The sequence below is a fragment of the Eleutherodactylus coqui genome, chromosome 5 (genome assembly GCF_035609145.1).
Source record: "Eleutherodactylus coqui strain aEleCoq1 chromosome 5, aEleCoq1.hap1, whole genome shotgun sequence".
Classification (NCBI taxonomy): Eukaryota; Metazoa; Chordata; class Amphibia; order Anura; family Eleutherodactylidae; genus Eleutherodactylus; species Eleutherodactylus coqui.
In genome coordinates, this window is record NC_089841.1 from 170942147 (window position 1) to 170944197 (window position 2051).

Genomic DNA, 2051 nt, shown 5'->3' on the forward strand with positions numbered 1-2051 from the left:
CTTCTCTATCCTTTGCATGAATTATACAAGGAATTAACACATTTTAAATAATTAGCCCCAATGGTACATATTATGTTTAGTAGCTATAATTATTTCTCAAGTAGACCTGTGAATAACTATTTAAGAATGATTGATTCCAATTTTGTCATTGTAAAGATGTTTATTGACCAGGCTCTTTCATTACATATGTATATATTACATTCTAATGAAATAACACTTGTTACCAAAATGTTGCAATATATGAATTATTTTCACAATCAAATCCAAAAAGAATTAATCAGTCTGTCAATGGCTTTTCTGCTTTCTGGTGTATTTTTCTTTATGAAATCTGATATTCGTTTTTTTCTACTTCTATTCCTGCAAAGATGAGTTACTGATTTACTAATAAGATGAAGCTATGGTATCTTGCTAAAGTCGCTCCTGCTCTCTGTATTCACTTAACAATATAATGAACAGCACTATTGTTTCTGAGTTCATTTTGTTAGGTTTTCCTATGGCACCACATTTGAGAATATTTTCCTTCTGCTTAATATTATTATCGTACACCTTCACAGTGATGGGCAACTTGGTCATTATATACTTAGTCTTCTCTGACACAAGACTTCACTTCCCCATGTACTATTTCCTGTGCAATTTAGCTGTCATGGACATCTGCTTTATCAACACTGTTGTACCAGGTATGTTGAAAGGATTTCTACATCAAGGAGTTCACATTTCTTTAGGATCTTGTCTCACACAATTCTTTGTTTACTTCTTAGTTGGGACTGCAGAATTCTTCCTTTTTGCGGTGATGTCCTTTGACCGATACTTAGCTATATGCCACCCTCTGCGTTACCCTATGGTTATGCATAGATATATGTGTATTCAGCTCATAGCTGGATTGTGGCTCGGATCATTCTCCACCATTGTCTTGCCTTGTGTCCTTACATTCAAATTGAAGTTTTGCAATAATTTAATTGACAACTTTTTCTGTGATGCAAGTCCTCTTCTAAAGAATTCTTGCACAGATACAACTATGATTGAATTGCTATCACTTCTTGGTGCAAGCACATTATATATTTCTGTCCTTGTGACATTAATCTCTTATTTTAAGATAGTTTTAGCAGTACTGAAAATTAAAGCAGGTGATGGAAGAGGAAAGGCTTTTTCCACTTGTTCTTCACATGCAATTGTGGTGACTCTAATATACAGCAGCTGCATATTTTTGTATGCAAAACCAGCAAAAGGTCAGGGTGCTAATTTAAATAAAAAAGTTGCCATCCTGAATACAGTGGTAGTTCCTTTGCTCAATCCGTTCATCTACACGTTAAGAAATCAGACTGTTAGAAGATCACTCTCTGATATATTGTTAATCTTACTCAAAAACAAGAAAATCACATGTTAATTAGGTTGTAGAAGATTAGATAGACATAGCTACTGGCATATTTTGCCTGCAGAAACAGCAATATAGTGTTAGGCCATATATACGTTTTTGCTTCTTTGGAATATTTCCCATTGTTTGGTTACATCATAGGAGAAGAACAATAAAAATATTAAAAGTGCTGGGTCCTGCAGATGTCAGACTCAGTGTATGGTGAGCTCCATCTACTATAATGGGTCCACCAGGCTTTCAGCTTGTGCCCAGCATTTTCCCAAATGAAACAAGGCAGTATGCTGTCCTATCTTGTCTTGGATTTTGTGTTGGATATGTGCCATAGGCTCCAAACAGAGCCTCCAACACAGATCTGTACATGGTCTTACACAGAAGCTAGTGTAAGATGTCCTTCACACATGTTATGTGCAAGGTCATTTTCAGGATTTGGTCTAGGGTCAAAAATATGGGGGCCCAGGAAGATGCAAAAAAACATTTTTAAATGTGAGGAAAGACTAATACCATTTTATAACATTTATAAAAGCATTAAATCTTTGAAAATTGAGATTGTTAGAAAAACACTAATGACATGAAACACCACTTTTTCAAATTCATAACTCAAAGCTTGTGTCAGGGTGTGCAAGCTGGAACCTGTTGTTCTATGGGTTTCAAGGAGCACAGGTGTGAAATAATTGTGCTG

At 35.4% G+C, this 2051-nt stretch overlaps 1 protein-coding gene across 1 annotated transcript; it reads left to right on the forward strand.

The window, feature by feature from the left end:
* The first annotated feature begins 643 nt into the window (after positions 1-643).
* LOC136628834 (olfactory receptor 6S1-like) lies at positions 644-1384 on the forward strand. Its single transcript, XM_066604927.1, has one exon. It carries the CDS (start codon positions 644-646, stop codon positions 1382-1384), a length of 741 nt encoding a protein of 246 aa, XP_066461024.1.
* The last annotated feature ends 667 nt before the right edge of the window (positions 1385-2051 follow it).

What these genes read in the sequence shown, in the direction of transcription:
- LOC136628834 (XM_066604927.1), top strand. Translation starts at nt 644, where the DNA reads ATGGACATCTGCTTTATCAACACTGTTGTACCAGGTATGTTGAAAGGA.